The sequence below is a fragment of the Lonchura striata genome, chromosome 7, assembly GCF_050655825.1.
Source record: "Lonchura striata isolate lonStrDom1 chromosome 7, ASM5065582v1, whole genome shotgun sequence".
NCBI lineage: Eukaryota > Metazoa > Chordata > Aves > Passeriformes > Estrildidae > Lonchura > Lonchura striata.
In genome coordinates, this window is record NC_140709.1 from 27,678,144 (window position 1) to 27,702,199 (window position 24,056).

Consider the following 24,056-nt stretch of genomic DNA (forward strand, 5'->3'; position numbering starts at 1 on the left):
TTCTATGGCACCCTCAGTATTTACGTGCTTAGGAGAAAAACGTTCGTGCTGGCACCGCAAGAAGTTTGCAGTGTTTCTGCCCAGCCTCGGCTCTTGCCCGTGGGCGGCGAGTCCTGTGCTGGCACCTGCTCTGGGCTGTCGGCGTGGAGCTGCTGTCGCTGGGCCGCTGCTGCCGCTGTCCTGGCGCGGCCGTGCCCCGGCAGCGGGATGCGGCGTGTGCCGCGCTCCGCGGGGCCGGGCGCTGCCTCCCGCCCGGCGCGGAGCCCCGGCAGCGGCCCCGCCGGGCCGCCACCGCAGCCCCGCGGGCTCCGCGCCATGGGCAGCGCTGGGGACTGCCATCCGCCTCCCGACAGCTGTGACTGGGGATCGCTGCTGTTACAGATTGGCATGGCAGGAACATCTGATGGAGGAAATTAATAAAGGGCTCTTCGGCACAGAGCCTTTTCATCTATTTGCATAACAGGCTGATATTCCACAGTGGACTTCCCTCTTGCGGTAATAACTTGACTAGTGTAGTATTTTACTGGGGGCTTGGTATGTGTGTAAAATTTAGTGCAAGTTCTCAGCACATTTCCATTATTTATCCTTGTTTTGCTGTCTTTATTTCTTTTTTTTTTTTTGTTTGTTTGTTTGTTTTTGTTTTGTTTTAAGAGAGCTTTAATGTCGGCTTGAATCTCTGGATGTTACAGTTTGCAACAAAGACGTTTTCTTCTTGGATAAAGAGCCAGAATTCCCTCTTACTTGTGAGAGAAAATAGTTATCCATATTGATTTTGTTAGCTTTGAGTGTCAAGCTCTAATAATTATTTCCCTTCATCTGAAGAAACCTCTGGGCAAATACAGCCCTCAATCCTGTAGGGGATTTTTTCTGTTAATCTCCCTTGTATAGATTTGGTTTTAAAGGAAGCGTATGGAGCTCCTCTGTGTTTTGAACAATTCAGAGCAGGTATTTTTTTCCCCTGGAATAAGGGCCGCACGAGGTCCTTTCTTAGTCATTTTAAGTGGCTGTTAGGAAGATTAAGAGCTACATATGCTTTCTTTAAACTTGCCGAAACGGAGATACTGTGGGTGAAAATCTGTTACAAGACTGCAAAGTGTGTTTGCCCGAGGGTGTCTCAGAATGGAGGGCTATTATTATTTGAACTCAGAACTCCTCAACTAGTGAAATTACTACAGATGTAATACAGAGAAATCTGTTCAGGAGACACATTAAAGCCACCTATGTCAAGCAACTGAATTGACTTTGCTGTCTTTCTTGAGAGAAGGGAAATCTTAACAAATCTCTGCACTTCTACTATTATTTTTTCTTCCATAAAGTAGCTGTGATGGATTTTAATGCAAAATCATTATTCATAAAGTAGCACCTGACAATCCCACATGTGCATAGACCTTTGTAGTACTTGAAATCTTGAAGAAATGGTCAAAGTGTCTAGCCTGAAAAGATAAGAGGAAGCAAGGATGGGGAGAAGAGGAGCAAAGCAGGACAATGACTTTTCTGAGATGGGACAACTGGCCAATCATATAGACAATGAGACTATAATACCTTTTGACCTAATTTTTATTTTGGCTACTTTAGATTCCTTTTTATTATTTATATTTTGTATTTCTTATTTGTTTTGTAGATTTATTTTATATCATTTGCCTTTTATATCACTTCCTCCTTTCAGTCTGTAGCTGTACAGACGGGTGTAGCTGTCTTACAGGTGAGAAGGGCAGTGGACAATGAATACTGTACTGTTCTTGACCAAAACAAAGTAGATCCTGTGTACAGATCTGTGTAAGTGCCCTTTATGTCAAGCACCGAGGGGGTCAGCATGTGAAGTGTGTGTCTGTTTGATCTTATAGGTGCTGCACAGACAGCAGTCCCAGCCTGCCAAGGAGAATTCCCCACCTAGAGAAGAGGCTCCTCCTCCACCTGCTGAGGACAGTTGTGCCAAAAAGCCAAGATCCCGTACCAAGATCTCCTTGGAAGCTCTAGGTATCCTTCAAAGCTTTATTCACGACGTGGGTCTGTACCCCGATCAGGAAGCCATCCACACCCTGTCTGCTCAGCTGGATCTCCCCAAACACACCATCATCAAATTCTTCCAGAACCAGCGTTACCACGTAAAGCACCATGGGAAGCTAAAGGAGCACTTGGGAACAGTGGTTGATGTGGCAGAGTATAAGGATGAGGAGCTGCTGACGGAGTCGGAGGAGAACGACAGTGAGGAAGGCTCTGAGGAAATGTACAAAGTGGAGGCTGAGGAGGAGAATCCCGACAAAAGCAAGGGGGCTCCAGCAGACATCGACCAGAGATAATGTGAGATAGGAGTGCAGAAAGCAATACATTGATCCAAGGATTTTCTGGTTTTATTTTTGATTTTTTTTCCCCTCGTTTTACTTTTTGTTTGTTTGTTTCCGTTGCGCATGATCCATGTGCAAACCGAATGAATTCAGCGTTGCCCGATCAGACATCGCCTTGACACAGACACTTGAGTGTTACACTTTCTACATCTGACTGAAGCAATTGTAGTCACATAGGATTATGCCTTCATCAATCTTGCACTTACAAAAGGGACAGCTAGCAAGTAAAGGGGAAGAAAAAGTCCTATGAAATCAGTGAAGGGAAATTTAAAACTTTGTGTGTGTATATATATATTTACATAATATATATATATATATTAAATTGCATGGGACTGAACTTTACAACCTGAAAGTATAGACTGTGAAATGAGTTCTTTAAAGATGAGACTTGTTTATGTTTTAAAACCACTTCACAATGAGTTGCTTTGGCTTTTTGATAAATGGCCGCCTGCTCTCAGGGTGTGGTGACTATTTTTTAATTCCTATTTATTTTCTATGTTTATCCCTGATTTTTTTTTTTTTTTTTCATTATTATATGGCTTCCTATCTGGCAACTTGATGGGTAATATTTGAGGTATTTAAAGATGTAAATCAACACTGCCAAAAAAAGAAAAGAGGAAAAAAAGAGAGAAAATAGAAAAACAAATCAGGGCACCTTAAAAAGAAAACTAGTAAGTTAAAAGTACTTTGAACACAATGCACACTTGGATGCAGCATGTTCCACTCTCCAGATAGTCCTTTCTGTAGTGAACAGATGAGTTTTCATGGGATTCAGAATGACTTGAGCTGAAATGCAGTGCACAGAAGACTTGTCCATTAACGAGGTCTTTATAGGAAGAGAAAAAAGATAAATGTGTTGAGATTTGATGTATGGAATTCATACTATCAGCCACATTTTACCGTGGATTTTATTTACCTGTTCTCTGTTTCAGATCTTAAAATTTATAAGCTTTCTTCTTCTTGTTGCTTTTTGTTCATACTGAAGTGAAACACACACACACACACACAGACACACACACAATTCCATCGCGACACCAAATGCCACAATCCCGAGAATCCCGGCCAGGTAAATTGCTGACGGCCCGAGGGTTTGCATTGCTGGCTTCCCGCTCGCCCTGCTCGCAGCCTCGCCGTGTGTGCGCTGTGGCTGCGCTTCCTCGCGTTCAGTGAAGAGTTCCAGCCGCGCTCCGTCCTGCGGGCCGGGCCAGCCCTGCGCGGAGCGGAGCCGGCCCCGACTCTGCCGCGGCCCGAGCGCCAAAGCCGCGATCTGCCATAGCACCCACCCGCCCCGAGGCACCCTGTGACAGCCACGCCAAGGAGCATTTACTCTTCACTTCCGTGCAATGATTCCCGAGACAAAGGCCTCACCTTGCAGCTGGATTGATTTCAGACGCCTGTAAACTGCAGCCATAATGGTACCAACGAGGCTTCTGGCTTTTTTCTTCCTTTTTTCACATGGGCTTTTCATGTAATCTTAACAAAGACCTCATGCAATATCACTTTGAAAGTTACTTTCTGTTTACTACACCAGGCAATGTAATATAACTGTTAATACTATTTATATATTTGAAAGGTATAAAAGGTAGGAGTTAAAAATGAAAAACAAACCTCTACGTGTAGATATTTACTCAGAACAGACAATATACAGGGAGAAGACGTTGCAATACAAGCTAATTCTAGCTGCTCAGTAACCTCTGGAGTTTTTATGAGATTTTTTCAGAGCTAATGTTTGAAACATGAGTATCTCTGCATAAATTTCATATACCTTTGCAAAATTATGGTGGGTTGCTTACTTAATGCCCCTTTTGCTCTTCATCCTTTAGTTCTGTAGTATGCTGCAGCTTTAATCAGAATTTCGATGGTTGCTGCTTTATGTTTCTCTCAGAGCTACGCTTTCAAAACTGTCTTCTTATCCTGTAGCTGAAGTCACTCCATACATTTGAAAGGAAACTGAATTTTGCCAAGCTATGTAAGTTGTTCATCTGATGATGGCATCGACATTTGGTATCTTTTACACTTCAACCAAAAATTTTATTAGGTATTTTTTCAATGCTGAGTCTTGCCTTTTTATTTTTAATTTCACTGCCAATTTTGCAGTGGTTCTAAGTGAATCTGTGGGCATTTTAGCCTGTGGTCTTGCCAGAACTTTGCGAATTACAATGCATATATGTCTATTTATTCAATATCCATCATATAATATCTATTTGGAGAAAGAAAATTTTCTTGTAGTGCCTCTTAACAAAGCACAATTTTCCGCCTTTTTTGTGAAATAAAAAATAAAAAAAACAAATTGTGTTTTATTGCGGTATCAACAATGTGAATAAGGATTAACATATTGTAAATGTTCATTTTTCCATGTAAATCAACTTTATCTTCGTTATCACTAAGTGATAATTAATTTTTAACTTATGTGCATTGTTAGGCTGTTAGAATTTTTTGGTTGTTGAAATAAAACGCATTCAATAAATATGACTTAATTTGTCAAGTAATTTACTGGGCCTTTTTTCTTTTCTCCTGAGTTCAAGTGGAACAAGGTCTGCAAGATGCAGGGAACATATTTTTGCCTGCTGAAAAAAGGTTTTATTGGTATTGTGGGGTCTTGAAAACCTGCGTAAGTGCCCTGGAGCTGGCACAGGTGACAAACGTGTACGACCAGGACTAACCTGTTGCGTTAGTGGCTTTCTCTGCACACATAGGTGCCTGCACAGGGCGTTTCTGGTGGGGTCAGAAGGAGGGTGGGGTGCCTTCAGCCTGTCAGAGAATATACTCAAAACACACACATAAAGATCCACTTCCAGTCTGCTGTCTTCTTTCACTAGTAGATTTTTTTCTGTTTATAATTAAAAAGCCACAAATGACTGCGTGTCAGGAAACTTTTGGAGCACACATGTCCATGGTTAATGGACATAATAAAAGGCTTTATTATATTTATAGCAGGGCATCCTACTGAGTGCGTAGAGGAATGCCGGAAGGATTGATGTATCTGAGAAATGTGTGAAATGTTTTTTGGGAGAATACAGATAAATGGAAAAAATTGCTCAAAATTCTTAAGCTAACAAAGTGGTAAGTGTCTGGATTCAATCCTAGCAGACAAATCATACACTGCACGTCAGACTTGAGTTGTCTAGGAATTGAGGTAGAGCAATTTTTAATTTTTTTCTACAGTTCCAATACAATAGTTCCTCCTTTTTTGGTGGCTTATTTTTATCCCATATAAAATATCTATGTGCTGTCTTGAGAAAAAAAATAAGGGGCAGTTCAGGAATAGCCACATCTTTGTGTACCCAGCCACCTGCGTGCCCTTGTGTTTAATCTGACACCAGGTAAAACCAAGCATCTTTCTGTGTGCTCGGGAATGTCCAGGCACCTGAAGCTGTGCACAGCAGCCTTTGTGGAGTGCTGTTCACTGGGCTGCACAACTGCTGTCCCTGCACTCACATCTGAGGGGTCCTGCCTGGGCTGCCTGTGCCCTTCCCACGGAGTGCTTGGCTGGCACGGCCAGATCTGGTGCCTGGCTCTGCTGCCTCTGCTCTGAACTCTGGACTCTTTTGCTGGTAGATGGCCTGAGGCTGGGGCTCCGCTGGCCTTCACGGGCATGGGAGGTGACAGAGGGCACAAACTGGCCTTGAAAACTGCTCCTGCAGGTGCTGTGAAGGTGCTGATGGTGTTGGATTGGGTGTCTGTCCCTTCTGCCTGACAGTAGGACAAGAAACTAAAGAAGAAGGAGCTCTCACTTCACTGGGAGAGAATTTTATACGTGAGGCCCTGTGTGGGTGGAGATAAATAATATTTAGAGAAAGACACACTCATACACAAATATTTTAATTGGGGGAAAAAATCCTATAAACATATGGGTTCTTCTTCCAAACTGTAAAAAAAAAATTAATTAATAGCTGCTATAGCGGTAATATTTCTATTAATGCATCTATTTCTCTATACTTTACATGCTGCTGCTCCTATTTGTTGTTTGTGTTTTAGTCATCCAGACATATGTATTTCCAATTTCAAACCTGTGTCAGTGAAAAATAAACATATTAAGATTAGTTTAAAATGTTTTAAGATGATGAACATACTGACTAGTGTCTCAAGTTCATTGTTGCTTAGATAAAAGTATTCACTCAATCTCTTTCCACTTACTTAATTACCAATTATTTGCTCTAGACTAAATGGATTCAATACCTCAATGGTGATTTTTTTTTCTATCCCAAACTTGTTAAACATAGAAGAAAAGCTGGACACATTTGACAGTGAGCAAATGGCATCTTAAAATCATAAAAGAATCATTACAAAAAATCTCCACTTACAATATAAAGTGCAGTGATTAATTAAAGATGCATTTTTAACTTATTTATAGCCATTAAAAAAACATATCGGTTTTAACACAAAATAACACAAGCCAAGTCATCCAGGGGAGAGACACTGGCAGCCTGAGACTTGGGGAGCAGGCAATGTGACAAAGCCAACAGAACAGCAGCAGATGCAGGCCACCCTTGAAACCTTTGGGAAAGTTCACAGAAGCAAGGATGGACAGAGGTGGCTCTGGCAGCCCGTGTTTGTTGCTGGCATGAGACAGTGCAGGAGCGCGAGGGCCGCACGCTGCCATGGCAGAGACCTGCGTGCTCCTCCGGGGTGGCGGTGCAGGCCCTGGGGAGCTTGCCAGCTGCAGAGCCTGCTCAGCCTACCTCAGGCAAAGAAAGGAGAACAGCAGCATTTCAAGTGCAGATTTCTGCAGGCTTTCCCCTCCTGCCAAAATTTTTGAAGCTCACCTGCTGAGCTGTGAGTTGTGGCTGCTGCTCCCGGGCAGGTCTGTCTTTGGAAGGCTCTCCTGAGCACTCCTCTCTGCCAGGCTCAGGGACACACACCATGCTCCCAGCCCACAACTGCTGGCTCTGGCTGCAAGGCAGCGCTCGCTCAGGGCTGGAGTCATCCCCTCTGTCCTGTGGTACAGTTTCAGGAGCTACAGCTGGTTCCTCCTAAGAGGAGTGGTGTAATTTACCCTTCAGAAGGGATCTGGTCTTGATTTGAAGACCTCAGGAGCTGGAAAATCACTGTTGCCCTCAGTAGTTTGTTTGAATGGTGGTTTCTCTCCCTGCTAAATCTTTACCATATTCTAAGGGGAATTTGGCTTTCCCTTCCTGGTTTTGTCTTTTGTCAGGCTTTTCTCTTCTGGGTCAAAGTCCCTGGTAATGAAGGATATTTTTTTCCCTCAGAAGTAGGTGTCCTGATCAAATAAATTTTCCTGAACGGCGGCCTTATTGTTCAGCTGTGGCTGTTTCAAGGAAAAAATTGCTTTGGCTAGTGAGTGAATATCCCCCTTGTACGCTTTTTGAGAGTCCATCGAGATAATGACAGAAAGAAAAGCTTTAGAAAAAAAAAAAGGCTATTTGCTGCTAGTGAGCCTGGAATGCTCACAGATATTATCTGTCACATCTAAGGTATCCATAGTTCTATTCTGCATAAATGCTACATAATTGTAGATTTTCATCTCATAGCCATGAGGAATGGCATTCCTTGGCATGGGGTGAAGATTTCCAATGAAATGTTCTCAGAAAAGAGACTTTATTTTTTTGACCAATCTTAACAGTTTTGATTTGCAAGAGCAGAAATTCAGGTGATGTTCACTGCTCCTGTTACAACACCAGACTAAATGTGCCACCAGCCAATGTCTACTCCCTGAGTGACTCTGGGCACGACTTTCAGCCTGGGGCTTTCTGGGGAACTGACTTCCTTCAGGGTGGGAAGGGCCAGCCAAAAACAAACCAAGTGCACATGCATGAACCACAGACCTTCTGAGACAGAAAGTTAATGTCCCCTGTGTCGACCCCTCCAGAGGTCGACATCAGTCTGAGCCCTGTTTGAGGTGGTGTCAGCAGGCCTGTGCCTGCCTGTTTCGAAACACTTGTGCTGCAGGTCTGTGGTCCCATGTTTAAATGGATGTGCTTCATGCCGTGATAGGACTGCAAGTACAAAGGTAACTGCTGCCATTGCCCCAAAGCACAACCAGTCACACAGAAGCTGTATCCTTTTGCAGTGTTCAGCTGTTTCCTGTCACACTTCTCTGTGCACTGCAGAGCTGTTGAGGTAGCAGGACACAGTGCTGGAGGTGATGCTGCACCTTCCCAAGACACCCAAAAGTCAGCTGAGCCATTTTGTCCACAGTCATGGGGAGATGGCAGTCCCTCTGTCCTGCTTTGATGCTGTGCTCTTCTTTACAAGGATGGCAGTAGGAAAAAGTGGAAGGACCCCACAGGAGCTTGCATGAGCTGGAAGGATGCTGAAAGCAACAGAGCTCCTCTGTCACAGCCTCGGGATGAAATAACTGAGCAACCTGAGCATCAGCCATTGTGCCTGAGCAGCAACAACCACCATGATGTCTCCTAACAGCTTCCTTACAAGTACACTTAGGAGGTGACATTTCCATCGCCCAAGTTTGACCAGGTCAGTGGGACCACATTCCCTTGGCCTTCAGAGGGGAGAGAGAGAGAGCACTCTTTCATGCCTTAGCAGACTGTTCCCTGCTTGTGCAGCCTTGGTCCCTCTTTACCATATGATGAAGTACATGCTACATTCATCACAGACTCAGCAATTTCTGATCAGAGATGACCAGAGAAGTGTTTGGAATGTGTTAGCTCTTGAGAGGAAAACATACAGCAGATTGGTCTCATTGACATGAGGGAGACTTTTGCAAGGGAAGTGGAGCAGGACATGACCAGCAAATGCAGTCATTCACCAGAGGGTTCAGCCTTTGGTTTCTCAAACCGACCAAATCTCCTCTGTTTGTATTTAAAGGCCATTTGTCTCCCCTATTTGTATTTAAAGACTGTTGCAGAATATCATTCCCTTAATGGATCTATTTTCACAAGCCATTTAGCATCATTTGTTCTGTGTCAACATTGTCCTTTGATTTAATTTCTCCCACCCGGCGTCCCTTCCTGACCTCTGGCCACCCACCACCCAATATATTCATAGACAGCAACTGCACCCCCTGCAAGCTGGGTGTCCCAACCCCGGCCCGGCACGGACAAGCAAGCCAGCACCGAGCTGCTGGGGGCTGCCCGCGGCCGGAGCCTGCCGGGCCCCGGGCGGCGTCCCACCGAGAGCCCTGAGGAGCACGGACAGCGCCCTGAGGAGGAGATGCTCAGCCCCGGGAGAAAGAGAAGTGCTTGCAGCTGCCCCAGTAATGAATGGCTGGGACACGGTCCAGGCAAGCCCGTATTCTGGCAACCCCCTCAGTACACAAGGGAAAAGCCGGCAGTGCCCCCCACCATGCGAGAGAGGTAATGAAAGAGCACAGCAAGAGAGGCACATGGATTGACCACAACCAACTGGGAAGGTAGCTGGAGCCATTAGCTTCTCTCTAAATGCAGGGAGATGAGAAAACCATGGGCTGTGAGCATACAGAATGCAGAGCATGGCACAGTTCCCCAGTGGAAGCTGCTCTGGGAGGAAATGAGCCCCAGTGTAATGCAGGCAAATGAACAGCATCGCTCAGCCCTACATGACCAGGGCTGCTGGGTGCCCTGCCCAGGCAGTTGTGGTTCCCACAGAAGTGAGCCTGGAGCTAAGGAGTTTCTATGCTGGCGAGTGAGCAGGACTGCAGGGCTGAGAGAAATAATTGGGATCTTTTCCTCTTTCTTCTTGTCTTTCAAAACACTTGCATGGCAGCTGGGTGGATGCTGGTTTCATAATTGATGGACATGGTCTTGGCAATCTCCTTTTGAAGAGCCGTTCCTTGTCACATAAATATCATCTATCAGTGCCCATTGTCTTTATAGTGATCTTGAGCAAACAGTTTTATTTTCAATCAGGACATCACACATTGATCTAAACACTCATCTGTAATGGATCAATTTACATTAGGAGAGCAGTATTGTAGCATTGTTGTTCATTATATTGAAAGAAGTATATGTTTAGTTACAGGCTAAAATCAATTAAACAGCCTTGTGCCTTTTGCTGTGAGAAAGTCAACAAGCCAGTCTATCTTGGACAATTATCCAGCTACAGCTCCTCTAAAAAAGGGCTCCAGCATCATTCCCTTCCTCCTGAGTTCTCAGTTTCTCCTTCAGAGACTTACTTTACAATGTTTTTCTTCTTGTGCAGTCTAGTAAAACACTCTCAGCTAAAATGCATGTGAGAGAAATGAGAGCAGTCTTGCTCTGCTGTTGTGGAGGGGACTTTCCCAGTGCCATGCAAAGTCACATATCCAAAAGGGAAATCTGCATTCTCACCAGACGGCTGCCTGGTAACACACAATGGAATATGCTGGAGATGCTGAAAAATGTATATGATGCTGTTTGTATCTTTGTAGGTGAGATAATTATCTCCAAGAGTCCGTGATTTCACTGGAGGAAAAAAGGAGGGAGCAGGAGGCAGGGGAGGAATTTGTACACTGGGCTACTTTTTCTTGCCTTACTGCAAGAGAGGAGACTGCATTGAGTGCTGGAGACTTTCTGATAAAGGGAACATGATTTGAGCTGGTGGTGTAGCTGCAGAGAGAACTGGATCCTGCAGTTTCAAAAGCAAAACACATAGGGGAACTGCAGGGCAACACAATGATGGGATTTGAGGAGCACATTTCCTGGGGCTCTGGTGGAGGCGATGGAAACAGAGGAAGGTATTACCTGCCCCAGCCCCCTGTCAGAGGCCTGTGGCAGAAGGGAGCATGTCCTTGTGCCCTGCCTGCTGTGCTCTGTCACCACCACAGGGCCAGGAGCAGCTGGACTCTGGGCTGCCATGCAATTCCCAACTGGCTCCCACTGCTTTCTGCCTGCTGGCAGCAGCTGATCAAGCCCATGGTACAACGCAGCAGTGCCCGGAGGGCCAGGCTAAGCCATGACACTGCAACACTTGATGAATTAATCAAGGTTTTTGCTTTTCCTTGTGCAAAACCTGATGAACTGGCAAAAGTTATCGGTAGGGGTAGATTCTTATTTTGTGGTTGGAATTCCCTCATGACCTGGCCTACTCTATGAAGGGCTTGTACAGCATTCCTGGTTTATATATATATATGTGTGGATGTGTATGTTTTTTTGGCTTGAACCTTCGCCCACTCCTTTCCTACCACTGAGGCCACTCCAACTCAATTCACTCTTTCATTATATGCACAGAACACTGCTGCAAAGCTAATAATAATAATGAGAAGGAATAGCAGATATTACAAAGCTTATTAGGAAATTGATCTTTGATTTGCTCTTGAATAAAAAGGCAGACCTCAAAACTGCTGGGGCCATTCAGTTAATTGGTTATTGGCTCTCCTGAATGATTATATCCACCCTAGTTCCACCAAGTTCAGCAGGTCTCGTGCTGGTCAATTAGCTTTTGGCATCCATGAAGGGAAAGGCTTCATTCAGGTTTTCTTAGGCACTGTTTGTGTAGCATAAGGTGGACTGAGCAGGGGAGGTTCCCCATGGTCTGAGTCCTGCTCTTGAACTGGCACCAGAAGGGTATTTTTGCTATACCCCAGCCCTCTGAAAAGGTGGATGCTGTTAAGTGGGAGACTCTGCCCCAGGGACTGCTCTGCAGAAGGCCAGCAAAAGGCAGAGGGTTTTGGGAGGAGCACAGCAGTTTCCTCCAGATTGACCTTCACCCTGTGTGCCCGGGGTCTCTCTCCTGCGGGATGAGCAGTGCCGGCACACCAGCGCTGTCACGGCTGTGCGGATGAATGCCCTGTTGCTGGGTCACAGTGGGACTGCAAACTCACTAATCACTACTGCTCTGATTCCTTCAGCATTTCCAGGGCTGCGCAGAGCCACACAGCTGACGCCATTTAGTGGCTTTTGCTTCAGAGTGCTCCATCCTGCCCTCAGTGCTATGGCTTGCCAAAGGGCTCCAGCACTTGCATTGCTACGATGCAGACCCTGTAATAATAGTTGGTTACATCCAGAGAATTCAGTTCAGATTTTAAAACCTCATCAAATAGTTAATGACTGACTATTTCAACACAGCAGCTCCTGCAAAGAGGAGAGAGAGGGAGAGGGAAAAGTTATTCATGTCCCATCTGTCTGGAATGCTTGTCCCCTCCCTCCCACCCACTGAGTCACTTCCTCCCTTTATATATCACTTAAAATTTTTCCTTTCCCCTTTAGCTTATGATTAACAGGCATTTACCCTCTGCAAATCATTCTTTTTTTATGATGCATGATCAATGTTAGTTAAGGCTCTATGGATAAAAAGAACGTATTGTCTTGTGAATGCAAGTATGTGGTAAAATGCAGCATATATTGCATGTATGGCATGTAAAGGAACACATCAACCACTCCTATGTCCAGCTGCTGATCCAGCCTTCCCAGCTGAGCTGAAGAACTTGCAGTGTAGTGTCCTGGCTATTTAGTCCCCCAGCCCAAAGAACAGCAGTGTGCAGGGAGAGGTACATTGCTTGAACTGTGGGGTGGAGGTGTGATAAAGCAGGAGCTCAGCCCAGGGAGGGGTCCACTCAGCTCTAGGACCTGACCCAGGTGGGTGTGTGGGATGGGGCCACTTAAATGCCTCAAGGTGTGTTGTGAGGAGGCTTGGCTAACTCAGCCCACTGCCTTGCTGCCAGGGCTCGAGGCAGCTCTTTTACTTAGTAGGTGGTGAAGGGCTCAGAGGAGGCAGGCAAGAGAAAGAGGTGGTCTCCTGGGATCTCTGCAGCCTGTGGGTATGTGCTGACCTGCCACCCCAAGCAGAGAACACTCGGCGACCTACAGCATTTTGATGGAGGAGCGGGAAGGACTACAGAAGGTGAGAATGCTGGCGGGTTCATCCTGAAAGCAAACAGGATAAAGAGGAGGAGCCTGGATGCCTTCTCAGCACGGATGGGAGATGGTGGGGGTGACTCTCTCAGCTGTGAAATAGATGTCCAGCTGTCAGTTGTTGTTCTCTTTCTATGACCACCTGCAATAAGGTTCCACCATCTTTTTTGCTTCCTGTCAACTGTCCATAAGCTGATGGTTGATGCAGTAACCTAGGTAGTACATCCACTCTGGGATGAACTGAAGGATGGGGCACAGATGTGTCACAGACCCTCTGTAAAGAGCCAGCTTGGCTCCTGCTGGAGGCTTTAGCTGTGTGTGGATCCTGCTGGTTCTGCTCCCCTGCTCCCGCCTCCCACTTCGAGAAGCTCCCTGCAGGGGTGCCTCCATGCTGGGCTGGCACGATCCTTCAGTACCATTTTTTTTTTTTTTGGCTCTAATTCTGTGTCCTGTGAAAGTAGCTGTCCTGGCCCCAGACCTGTGTGTTCTGTGGTGCTGGGACTGGGCTCATAAACTCTGAATATTTGGTATCTGAGAAGTGACTTTATTTTCTACACATGGATGATGTTGCAGGTGGCCCGAGGCAGGCCGAGGATCAGAGTGGACCTGCATTTGCTGTAACTTCACAAATCATGAGCTGAGTGCACTGAAACCCCAGCAGTTTCCTTTGAACAGCAGCAGCTGAGAGGAATACATGGGTCTTGTAGCTTTTATGACACCTAATAGATTGTAAAATGGCCATTGAATTTTATTGCATTTGTGGGAGACTTGATGAGTCCAAGGATGGTGTACTGTGTTACTGGAAATCAAATAACCACTGATGCTCCTTTTGCTGAGTGACTTTTTAAAAGGGAACTTTGTTCGTTTATTCTCCCATCCCTTTGCTCCACTGAGTAGCTATACATTTTCAGAAATTTTGTCTTCCATTTTATCTATTCTTTTTCTATTTTTGGAAACAGTTTTATATGTATGAATGTGGGGACACCATAGCTACCCTTTTATTATGTGGCAAATTAATTATTTCATTAGCCCCAGGGCAACCTTTGGAAATAAGACAATAACCTCAGCTGTTTATTTCCCTGAGAGATGTTAATGATTAACTCTGAAAAGTAATTCTTCTATCTGGCCTACATAAACTTTCATAGTTCTATGCAACAGCAAGATACCTTTAGGTAGTATATGGCATGCAAAAAGCTAAGCTCTGTAATGTTACTGTGCAGATAGGTTTGGCTCCTGGAGAATAACTTTAGCCTAAGACTTTAGTGCTGCCAGCTGGCAGAAGTTATCATATATGTGAAACTTTAGGTTGAGCCAGAAAAACCTGAGTTCAAATCTCTTGCCAGGGATTGTAGGATGGAATGATTAACCTGATTTTATATTTTTGGATAACTATCAAGTGCCCGAATATTTATAGCAATAAATGTCTTCCATATGTGCTGATACTGCACCCGTGGAGTGCAATAGCATGATACAGTTGTTGTCTTAGTTGAAGACACTAATTATAACTAATCCTATAGGCATGTGAATCATGAAACACTGGCCCAATTTCTGCCAGCTTCTGTGAGATGCATCTGATTTTGTTCATGTGAGCAATGCAGGTCAGCAGAGAGCTCAAGGCAAAATTCCAAGAGTGCTGGGGATCCTGAGGTCTCTTTTCAGAAGAAATATATGCACTCGATATTTAAGCACTTAAAGCTGCAGGTGGCTACTTTACCATCTTATACCTTCTGAGACTTCCTTGTAGGTGTCATAAAGTCTCAAGATGCCACTGAAAATAAAATCCTCATCCTACAAGCCACTGTTATGTAGTCCTGTGATCTGCCAAGTCAAAACTGGCAAGGGGATCTCAGGTTCCTGAATTTGTTTGGTGCCTGCTAGACCAGCACAATAACCAGGCTTGGAGCCCATTGGGTTTTGTGGTACTGAGGATGCTCAACTACTGCAAGGGACAGTGCTTCTCCAGGGATGTGATGTCTTCCCAGGTCAAGCTCTGAAACACACCTTAATGTAAAAACCTCTCTGTGGATGACTTTAGAGCTATTTCTGATTGGTAAGAAAAAGCAACAGAGGAACTGTATGAAGGTTATAATGTTGTAATAAGAAGGCTATAAAAACAGAGAGACTACACTAGTGTTCCAGTAGTTTTCCCCTGAAAGAGGTAAGCCCGCCCAGACGTCTTGTTTTTAAATACTGGCTACTGTATACATTTTAAACCAAAAATAATACCTTTTGATTGGAAACGTTTCAATAACATCATTTGTGCATTTTATTGAGGTGGAGGTTGCAATTATTAGAGTCACCAGGAATTTCAGGCATTTAAACATAGCCTCTGTTTCTCCAGAGTAAACCACATCCCTATGCGATTTTTCTTCTATCTAAATGCCTTCAAACCAGCTCTTAAACTAGATCTGACATTTGTTGCTGGTGGTCCCTCATACAGATTGGCCCTTGAAATGAACATGTGGGGTTAAACAAATGCCAAAGAGATGGGACTGGATGCTGAGGGATCCCTTTGGGTGCTGAGGGAGGCAGAGCCTGTGCAGGACGCAGCAGGCAGCCCTGGGTAGATCATGTGGCTCTGAGCAAGCTGCTGCCAGTCTGGTCAGGTACTGTACTCTGGACCCTGAAGACTTTGCAAGAATAAGGAGAAGGGTTTGTCTGGTCATGGAAACTGCTCCTTCAGTCATGCAATCTCTTTGTGGCTTTTCTTTCAGCTGGCTTCTCCCCTGGAAGCCAGAAACTGCATCTGTGGCAGAGAAGGGACTTGGCTCAACAACCAGAATGTCCCACCCAGCAGCAGCTCTGTGTTTCCTCCTAATCTTTTCAGCAAAAGTTTTTGGAACTTTAGTTTAAAAACTGAGACTTTTAAGTGGTCTCTAAGGCCTGAATCGCCTTTGTTTTCTGGCCTTTCTACATCCTGTATTGGCAGCAGGGAGGCAGGCATTTAAGCACTTTCAGTTTCAGTTTTTTGATGCTTCCAGGAGAGCACAAGTAAGAATGTGGGTCTAAAAGACCATTAAAATTCTGATATCAATGACGACAACAAACTTTGAAGCCAAAGGAAGTGTCCCGCTTACAACTTGGGTTGGGACATAAGGAGGTGAGAGTTTGTTCAGGAGGTGACTTGAGACAGCGGTAATAAGAGGAATCCTCTTCACCTGGCCAAGGAAGTTTCAGCACCTCACTATTTAAATCTATAGCAAATGCTTGTTGATCTGGAGGGAGTAGGATTAGGCTCATGGTGGAGTGCAAGGATGACACTTATGCTTTCGGTCCTCTGCTGTCTCTATTGTCTGGATATGGTTTTCCCTGTGTACTCTATAAGAAAAGATGCTGAGAAACCTGAATTGAGATGTTGGTATCCCCAGACAGAGAGTTGCCATCTCACTCCAAGGGTCTTGTCCTACAGCGCTCTGATACTGGTTGTGCACTTCAGCATCTGGGCTTTCTGATCCTGTCTGAAGTGTGTGTGTGTCTCCTTTTCCCCAGTACAGTAGCACGTTGATTGCTCAATCCCTACCCTTCTCTTCCTCCATAAACCCCCAACATGTTTTTAGGAGAAACATTATTCTTGCTTATTGTGGTGCTGATGAGCCTGCAATAATGAAGGAGCAGAGCAAAATACAGAGCTCTTGCTCTGGTGAAAAAGGTGGGTCTGTAGCCATTGCTCATCCAAGCAGGTTTCTGGCAAGACTGTGTGTGTACTAGTACTTAGAGTTTTGTCTACATAGTGGGCCAGGTCTTGAGTGCACTGTCAATTAAGGGCAGCAATTCAAAGTGATTCACAGCTGATTGCAGCAGCCTGTCTCTTGATGGAGCACACTCTGGTCCTGCGCCTGCAGGTGCTGCACAGACTGCCAAGCCTGGAGCTAGCCTGCAGTTATGCTGTCAGCCTTGCTTAGATCTAATGCTTTATGACAACTGTCTACCTGTAATGTGATAATGGGCTGAAAACCTCTGCAAAATTGATAGGGTCTCTTGCAAAGAAGGAGAAACTTATAATGTGGCAGGCCTGATCCCTTTCTTAAGGTCCGCATGAATTGCAAAGATTTCTTTGCAGCTGGCAAGTCTGATTGCTCTTCTGTTCCTGACAAGAAGATGACGGTGTTGCTGTCTGTGAAGCTGCTGACCTCCTACTTACTCCCAGTCCAGGGGGAATTGACCTGTTGCATTTTCGGGTGCTTTAAATCTATTTTTAACTTTGAATCCTGAAATATTGTTGGTGTCTGCCTGTTAGGGCTTCATGTATTCTGTACCTCTACTTTTCATATTCTAGATAAAATAGTCTTCTGCCTGCAAAATGTTTCCAGGGTATATACAATAAATTCATCATGTTTAATCCCTAAAATACAAGTCATTATCAAGGACAATTAACAAGCAGTGTTCTAAAAGAAGCTGTGCTTAACATGATGTAGCACAGTCTTTATGGAAGAGGCCTGATTCCTACCTTTTTCTGGTGTGATCTAGGATTTGCAGCTGTGACTTTGTGCTAGATCAGTGCTAAGTGAGAGTTGGGCCTAAAACATCCTGATGCAGTTTCAAACCCTCCAAACTTGCTAACCAGGTGAAAGCACTGCAGCTGGGAAGCTGCAGGCATGGGAGAGGTTGTCCTCCTGGCTCTGGAGATGCCCAGGTGTGTTCCCTGTGAGCTGTGCAGCCGACGACCAAGAGAGTGACAACACCGCCTAGTTCCTTGTGCAGGGCAACCAAAAGTTCTTTACGTAGCCGAAGGGCTGTCATTTTAGCTGGTATAAACAGCTGCAGCCGGTCCTGCTCCAGCTGCCCAGCTTCCACCCCAGCCCAAACAGGCCCAGAGCTGGCACGAGGCCCTGGCAAGGTGCTTGTGTGAGGGGAGAACACCGTGCTCTCCTGAGCCGGCGGCGTGTGGGGCATGGCCAGCACGGGGGGGCGGCTAACGGGGTACATGCCAGGGCTCCGGGGAGGATGAGGGCTCCGGGCGGGATCAGGGCTCCGGATGGGATCAGGGCTCCGGGCGGGATCAGGGCTCCGGGCGGGATCAGGGCTCCGGGCGGGATCAGGGCTCCGGGCGGGATCAGGGCTCCGGGCGGGATCAGGGCTCCGGGCGGGATCAGCGCTGCGGGTCCTGAGGGCTCTCCCCGCAGCAGCCCTCTGGCCTATCCCTGGGTGCTGCAAAGCCGGGAAGTGGCTCTCGAGGCTGTGGACTGTGCTCAGATCAGAGTCCCCTCCAGAGAAAACAGGGATGTTTACACAGAACACAGCTATCCTAACGGCCATGTGATAATTAAGAGGCCGGAGGCTGCTGGATAAACCCTTCCCTATGACCTCCTCATCCTCCAGAGTATAGGCCCCCACGGTGGCTCCGACCCCCGTGCCATTCCCTGCCACATCTGTGGGCTTATCATCCTTCTTAAAGAGCCCGTAAACCCATTAGCTCTGGGTAAATGATCCCTGGGCTGTCTTTAGAATAATTAAAACCACAAGGCAAACAGTTACTCTGGACTATCAGCAGCATATCAACAAAACTTGTGTCTTGAAATGTGTATTCAATTTCTGTTATTAAAAGGCACAGAGGCATATGTGAAACATTATCATGCATCTTTGTGAAATTAGCAGAAGTATTTGAACAACCATTTTGTCTCTATCAAAACAATGCCTTATTATTTTTTCGTACTGTGTAGGAAGGTGAGAGAGCCTTATGAAGGCAGGAGGGCTCAGGCAGGCAAGCCGACTTCAGTAGCCCCGACCACGTCTGTTTGCTGTGCAGAGGCACACGCTGTCTGAGGAGCCCAGATGGTGCTGGCCGTGAATGGGGAAGAGGAACAACATGAAGAGTCCTATGCTGCCTTTAATCCTGAAACCCAGGACTGCAGGTTTTGTCAAACTCCTTAACTGCTTTACTTTGAGTGAGGCTTTTACAGTATTTCCTGAAGTTAGTTGCCATTAGGGTCAATAGAAGTTTGTTGATTCAGTTGGAAAAGAAAAAAGAACAATGCTGAACGTGCTTTGAAATTCCCACTACTTATGCTTAAGAACATATGTTAGAAAAGTGATGTCACTTCTGATTGTTTATAAACTTTCAAAATAGCACTAGACCTTAAAAAAAAAAATCTAGTGCTTAGTTTTTTGAACTCTCTCTCTGAAAATGGCACCAAAACTGCTTGAGAGCAAGGTTTCCTGAATGAAGGGGAAAAATAAGAGAAGCTGTTTCTGATTAATAGTGACCAATAACTGTGGGCAACATCAACATATGTCATACACCCAGGCTCGAAGGAAAACATGGTGTGAAGTGTTTTGGCATTTAATGAACACTTTAAAAACACTTCTGAAACAGAAAACTCCCAAATTATTGATCTGTTTGGCAGTGCATTTCACAACTGACACAAGCATACAAGTCGTTCCTGTGGACCAAGTGTCTTTAACATAAAGTTTTGGCATAAAGAGGACATAGTTGGAGTCTTTCTTGCATATGTCTGGTTTCAAGGGTCGTGAAGACAAGCAAGATCAGATTTGGAGAAGATGCTCTTTAAAGAGAATGCTGGTGCTTCTTGTCAGGCCTAGTTATCAGCCAGATGGGTTGAGATAAGGCAAACAAAACTCTCTGCTTAGTCAGATTGAGCAACAACATCCCTTGATTGTCAGAGCTGAATCAGCAAATACAAAAAAGCTAAATACAGCCAACCCTACACTTACAGCCCACTTGTGGTTTTCACACTGACAACCTAGTCACTAAGTATAAATGGTCCTCCCACTACTGGTTTGTCTGCATCTCAGGTTATATTCAGGGATATGACTGCATCTCTAGCCTTGCAATCTTAACTAGTTTTTTTTAAACTGAATGAGTATGTTGGAGCTTTCTAACAGTGCCAAGTATTTCTGCTAGAATATATTCTGGAGGATTCATGTAATAACAAGCATGTGAAGGATTTCTAATATGAAAGACTCTTGCCTATAATAATTTTTTAGCTCATTAGTGGAATTAGTTTTGTTCTATAAATGCTTACAATCTAAACCTATATATCATCAAACATGCAGGGGCCAGAACTACAGGCTCTTGATACATCTATATTATAGACAGTAGGTTAAACATACATGGTATTATGTGATATGAGCCCTGATTACACAAACTCAGCTCTCCTCCTTACTAATGTCAAGCAGTGGCTTTTGTCCTTTCTCTGGAGAGCTGTGAGTTCTGACTGAAATTTGACACTTTGCTTTTCTGAGAGAACATTTTGTGAATCCTTATTGAGCAGCTCACAAATGCATAGGATTTAGTGGACCAAAGTGAACCAAGAGAATAGAGATAGGCTTCAGAATTAGAAATTTAGCTATATTTGTGTATTAACTGCTGTTAATATGCAATTTCCACTGGTAAATGAATATATAGTCATATATTTGGGCATTAGGATTCAGTCTCTGACACATTATGCAGCACCAAATGCAGAGAATTTAGAATTTCTGCTATCTGGAAAGGCAGCTGAACAAAAATGTTTTCAGAAACACCTTGTGAGTCCACTGCAAATACCACCTGAAGCTTATATGAAATTATACAATCAGCTGCCAATATCTCTCTAAACATCACTGTTAGCAAAAGGTAGACATGTTTTAGGGTGTAGAGAGAAATCCACACTTTGTGTAAATTCTGGAGGCTCAACAGCCATTAGAAAAAACTCCTGTACATTCCCCTGTATGACATCAGGCTAACTTGCAAAATGCAGCAAGATTCCTGCTCCCACAGAAAGACCTTTTCTCTGGTGCTGCCACTACAGAATTGAGGAAAGGCAAACACAATCAAGGCTGTTGCAGCTGTCCACCAACCTGAAGATACCATGGCATGAAACATGTTTTGGTTTTTATCAAACAGGACTCAGCTCAAATAGTGTGCCTTGCCCAATGTCCTTGGGCTGCTCTCAGGTACTTTTTGTGCTGCTTACCAATGAGTGCTGTACTGCAGCCCATGCTTTCTCCAGCTCAGCCATGAGAATCCCTCATCATCCATCCTGTAATGTAACTGACTGGTAATTAATTAGCAGGGGTTGTACAGGAAAACTGACTGAACAGCAGCTCAGAAACGGAGTCTAGGCATAACACCATGTTTCCAGCCATGGGAAAATGTGGGGAGAAGAATCAGGAGAGAGAAAGGGAAAAATCCACTGAAGTCTTATAGGGTAAACTCTACCTTCCTTTTCTTCTGGATGCCTAGGTGATGGAACTGTAAATAGTTGCAGAAGAACAAATTATTTGGGAGAAATAACATGCATGCAAGGTGTGTGTTTCAAGCAGCTAATGCTGCAGTTGACGGTGAGCTCTTTCATAGGACTACCAAGCAGGAAGGGGACAGAGCTAAGGCCTAAAGAAGCAACTCTTATGTTTTCCACCTACATCAGGGAATGATCCATTCACCAGTCTCTGCAGCTGTTCTGGCTTCTTTTGCCTTATCTATGGCAGAATATTTCCATGCCAAAAGTTGGCAACTGCAAATTGTCTGAATGCTCCTGCAGCTGCGAGATGGCCCACCTGGGTTTCAGCACCCCTTGCCCCAAATGCAGGCACTCTGAACTGCATGATCACCTTGGTGTATTGGCACTACTGATGTGGGTTCTGTTGCTCATTTAGCCTCTTCAAGAAGAGTTTTGCTCTGGTGAGCATCCAGAAGGAGCAATAAATTCATCAGTTTATCCATTATAGAACTTAAATGCCTGAAGTATAAAAATATTATAGTTCCCTAGAACTGAAGCTGAGGTGTCTAAACATCTCCAGCTGGGACAAAGTGAACAGTCTGATAAGCTGCAGTTTGGCTCTGTTTGCAGTGGAGATACCAGTCTGGAAAACTGCCCAGTGTGCCGTTGTAAGAGACCTGCAATTAGTACATGACCGCCATTTGTAGCCTGAGGGTAAAAAGAACACGACAATCCTTCTCTCTTCATTTTTTGCAAGCTCTTGATCTTTAGCTCTTTATGAAGTTGTGAGTAGTCTTTTAATTAAAACTCCCAATTATGCATTTGACAAATTCTGAAGGCCAACAAGTTGTAATGTTGGATACCAATTGATTATGGAATGTCTCTGCAAATATACAGCCCTGTGATCCACCCTGTATCAATGTTATAGTTGGATGTCTCCAGCAGCTGTGTATAATCAGCATCTTAGAAATCCACAGTGTCCCTACATGCTGTGTGTAACGGTTTCTAGAGAGCTGGATCACAGTATAAGTGCTGCATGTCTGGGGGGGATTGGAGGTGACTTTTACTGGCACCATCTACAAAAGGGGTTAATCCTCACAAGGGGACACCAGGGAATCTCTCAAGCAAACAAATCCTTTGAGATGCTCTAGCTGGAACAGCTCTTCTGCAGCAGGCCTGTGTTTAGTAGGAGTGGTTAACCAGGGATTACAGTGGTGCAATGAAAACACCGTTTTCAACACAAATCAAAAACATAGCATGATAAAGCTATGATGGAGAAAATTAACCCTATCCCCCAGTACAGTCTTCTGAAGGGAGAACTTGCAGTTGTTGCCTCTGTGTTTTGTAGTGTTTTTTGTGTGCTGTAGTTACAGCCCAGCTGACCTGCAGGCTGGCTGGGGTTTGAACAGATGCACGGAGCAGCCCACTGGACCAAGATAGGAGCAGGAGAGCAGCTGAGCTGCCTTGGTCTTTTGCAGACCAAATAATTAGCCTGGGCAGAGCACCCTGCTGGACTTCAGGTCCCCAGTGATCTTCAGTGTCTGCCCTGAACTGAATTGTATGATTCAGACTTTTGCCACCTTTGCCAAATGCAGATGGGGGATGGAGAATCAAAATTAGAAGTGTTCTGTATTTCTCTGTTTAGAGTAGCTGTATATTCTGCTTTGTATTTACAATATAGCCACTTGGAAGTAAAGGTCAGAGAGGCTTTCTCTGCTTTTCCTAACAAAGGGAATTTGCAGGTTCTACCAGCCAAACCTCAGTATGAGGCAGGAGAGCTTGGTAATGTTGCAGCTGTATCAATTTGCCTCATTTAGAACAAATCACAAAAAGTTTGGGGTTTAGAAAGAAAAGATGTGTCTAGAAATTATCTCTTCATTTGTGTATATTATGATATAGTGTCAAATGCATGCTCAATTGCTGCTGAATTGTTATAATTAATTACATTATACCTTGAACAACTGGAAGAAATGTATGCATGTTAGAGCTGGACCTGGAACTTCCTGTCTGAGGGTGCTTGTGTTGTCCAGGAATTCAGGCAAGGCTTTGAAGCACCAAGTGCTTTGCAGTAAAATATCCTTTGAAAGAATTTGGACTTCAGCAAAGGAGCTAATACACACCACCACCACCCTCAAAAACACCCAAAACCCATATTGAGTGTCAGTCAGTGCTGTCAGGAATGCACTAGCAGGAGCTCTGATTTTTTGTTGTTACTCAAACCCAGATGTATTTGTAGCTTTGTTTATAGTTCTTTCATATATTTGAAGGTCTTCCATCAACTATTGACAAGAGAACCGTGTCTCTGCTGAAATCCTAGCCAGAATGTGTTTTCTCCTCCTACACTTGTTTCTTTGGGGATTTGGCTTGTGCCAGCCTGCACAGCGATATTCCTCTGGAAGCCAAGGCTTGCACGTAGTGTCACAGTCAGCCTGGCTCTCAGTTGGGTTCAGGCTTTGGGAGAGAAGGGAAATTGCAACTTATGCCCTCTTCTGCTTCATGTTCCAGTTGGCCTTGGATCTCTTATTTAGCAGAATAGGTACTTTTAATGTGGTTTCAAATTGAGGGTCACAAATTACTTGTCAAGCTATTTGCTCATATAATGTAGCACTTTGGACTTTCATTCTCAAAGGTGAACACTGGTATATTTACAATCTTCTGAGGGAGAAAACCAGAATTTAATAGGACTTGCTAAATAGAGCAAATGAGGCTGCAGTGCACTTTCCCTCTGTTATATATTAAGCTGATGTTATTAAGTGTTAACTTAACAATGTATTGTATGGACGGCTAAAAGGGGCCAGGAAAAGTCTTTGTGTAAAACATGT

The 24,056-nt window shown here is 44.6% G+C and overlaps 1 protein-coding gene and 1 long non-coding RNA gene across 5 annotated transcripts in view; both read left to right on the forward strand.

Moving 5' to 3' along the window:
• Positions 1–4,834, forward strand: part of SATB2 (SATB homeobox 2) — a 137,521-nt gene extending 132,687 nt beyond the window's left edge. For all 4 annotated transcript variants that reach the window (XM_021555445.4, XM_085585253.1, XM_021555443.3 and 1 more), the window contains one exon: positions 1,845–4,834. In XM_021555445.4, coding sequence (XP_021411120.1) covers positions 1,845–2,300 — 456 coding nt within the window. In that variant the 3' untranslated portion in view covers positions 2,301–4,834. The remainder of the gene's footprint in view (positions 1–1,844) is intronic.
• A 7,134-nt stretch (positions 4,835–11,968) lies between these two features.
• LOC146766922 (uncharacterized) overlaps positions 11,969–24,056 on the forward strand; it is a 61,341-nt gene continuing 49,253 nt past the window's right edge. Inside the window, exon 1 of the long non-coding RNA XR_014956762.1 lies at positions 11,969–13,064. This is a non-coding gene — a long non-coding RNA (uncharacterized LOC146766922). The remainder of the gene's footprint in view (positions 13,065–24,056) is intronic.